Source organism: Puccinia triticina, chromosome 6A (assembly GCF_026914185.1).
Source record: "Puccinia triticina chromosome 6A, complete sequence".
In the NCBI taxonomy this organism is placed as follows: domain Eukaryota; kingdom Fungi; phylum Basidiomycota; class Pucciniomycetes; order Pucciniales; family Pucciniaceae; genus Puccinia; species Puccinia triticina.
This window is the reverse complement of record NC_070563.1, coordinates 6,246,339-6,248,164: the sequence shown is the minus strand read 5'-3', so window position 1 is coordinate 6,248,164 and position 1,826 is coordinate 6,246,339. Positions and strand designations below refer to the sequence as shown.

Below are 1,826 nucleotides of genomic sequence, written 5' to 3'. Positions count from 1 at the left end.
CAACACCATCTTGAATTCGTTCAATAGAAGTGCACTTGCTTCGTACATGAGCGCATCCGTTGCGTGATGAGTGAGTTGTGGAGTCTTGTCATGGTAGCGTATTTTGGCAACATATTTCAGAATCTCCACGGATCCATTGGTGGTGAGTGATTTGACTTCAGCTCTAAATGCCTTTCTCATACTCCCTTCACCAATCTTTTGGTCAAGGTGAACTTTCAAAGTAATTGGTTCTGCCTCGGCCCCAAGCAAAAGAAACCTTTTGCTTGAAAAGTTATCAAATTCAGGTTTGTCGCTCTGAGTCTGAAATATTAAGCGGTGTGCGTTGATCCAGCCTGCAGTATTGACTGAAATCGTTGAGGGTACAGACCGGCCAAGGTAACCGATTTGGGTAGATAGACTTGCAGGACCCCTGGCAGGTACAGTACCTGTGGAAATGTGAATTATTATACACATCTATTCAAAGCACAATTGATTAGATAGTAAAATAAAAGTGTAAAACTCACAAGCAACACCATTGGCAGCCCATGAATCAGATTTCTTGACCGCTTTGCTTGGTCTTGCTGGATGAGACTTGTTGGTACGATTTGAGTCTGAAGGGTGTGATTTGTAATTTGAGAATGTCTTTTGGGTGTGAGGTCTTGTGGACAGGACCTCAATTGATGGTAATTCTGCATCAGAGCTAGGTGAATCAGAATCAGATGATATCTTCTGGGCTTTTCTTCGGCAGGAGGGGGCCTTGCTTGGAAGGTATTCACTACTATCGGAATATTCATCTTGATTTTTATTGGAATCACTATCTTCACATGGATGTTGGTACGCCAAATCAACTTGAATAGGCTTTCTATCGGTTGATTTGTGGACTACAAAAACTAGAGAATTTAAATCAAGCAGGCGACTTTTTCCGTGAAGAAGACTAGCATTTTGTTCAGCATGACGCGGTAGTCTATCTAGCGAGAGTTTCTGGAGAATCTCTGGAGTGAATCTACTCAAGAGTTGAGCCCGTAATTCTTCAAACAGGTTGGGGTTGTTGACATCAACCGTTTGTTTGATATTGAATAGTAACGGATTGTTTGCAGGCTTTTTTCCTTTGTACAGGACCAATCCGCAGTCAATGAGTCGAATGTTGGGGGATGGTGCAAATTTTGTCTCCTTGAGGGCGGCCGTGGTTGGTTTCTTTTTGGGGTAAGGAGCGGCTGAGGGTTTTTTTCTCTTAGCAGTGATTGCACTTCGGAAGTATTCTTTAGATCCAACTGGTGGTTGACTGGAGGAGCTTGTGGAGTCTGAAAGAGGACGAATACGGCTAGAGGTAGGCTTTTTCTTTGGACGACTATGGGAGGTAGGTTGGCTATCAAAACTGTTCACGAATGATGGGGGATTGTGTGAAGAAGCTTCAGATTTGTCGTGGCTTCCTGTGCCTTTTAGGCATTTAGAACACCAGGAGAAGGTTAGGGCGGCGCTGGTCCACCTTTGGCACTTTGCACAGGTGGGCATGATTGATGCTGGGGAGGAGCGAGTGTCCTTCTCTGCCCGACAGATGTCCGGCATTTATAACAGCAAGAAGTTGTTATAAATCACACCTGACACACACTGCTTGCTACGGGTTTCATTAGCATACCAGCCAACTGCAAATGTTTTCTTCAAGTTGTTATCTGTAACGTGCTACATAGTACAATATGGGGGAAATGCGAGGATTGCACGCAAAGTAGATTGGTCCAAGGACCAAAAGTGGCTCTTGGATTGGTCCAAGAGTCTACGCGACCCAATTGAGGATGTATTTCATTACTCCTGGCTTCGAGAGCATCCGTTCGGAGCAATCTTTGAAATTG

At 44.3% G+C, this 1,826-nt stretch overlaps 1 protein-coding gene across 1 annotated transcript; it reads right to left on the bottom strand.

Annotated features, from left to right (window-relative positions):
- Positions 1-308: 308 nt before the first annotated feature.
- Positions 309-1,545, bottom strand: PtA15_6A706 (uncharacterized protein; the record flags this gene model as incomplete). Its single annotated transcript, XM_053170440.1, has 2 exons — positions 309-409; positions 504-1,545. 2 exons carry the CDS (start codon positions 1,543-1,545, stop codon positions 309-311), a joined length of 1,143 nt encoding a protein of 380 aa, XP_053021631.1.
- Between the last annotated feature and the right edge of the window lie 281 nt (positions 1,546-1,826).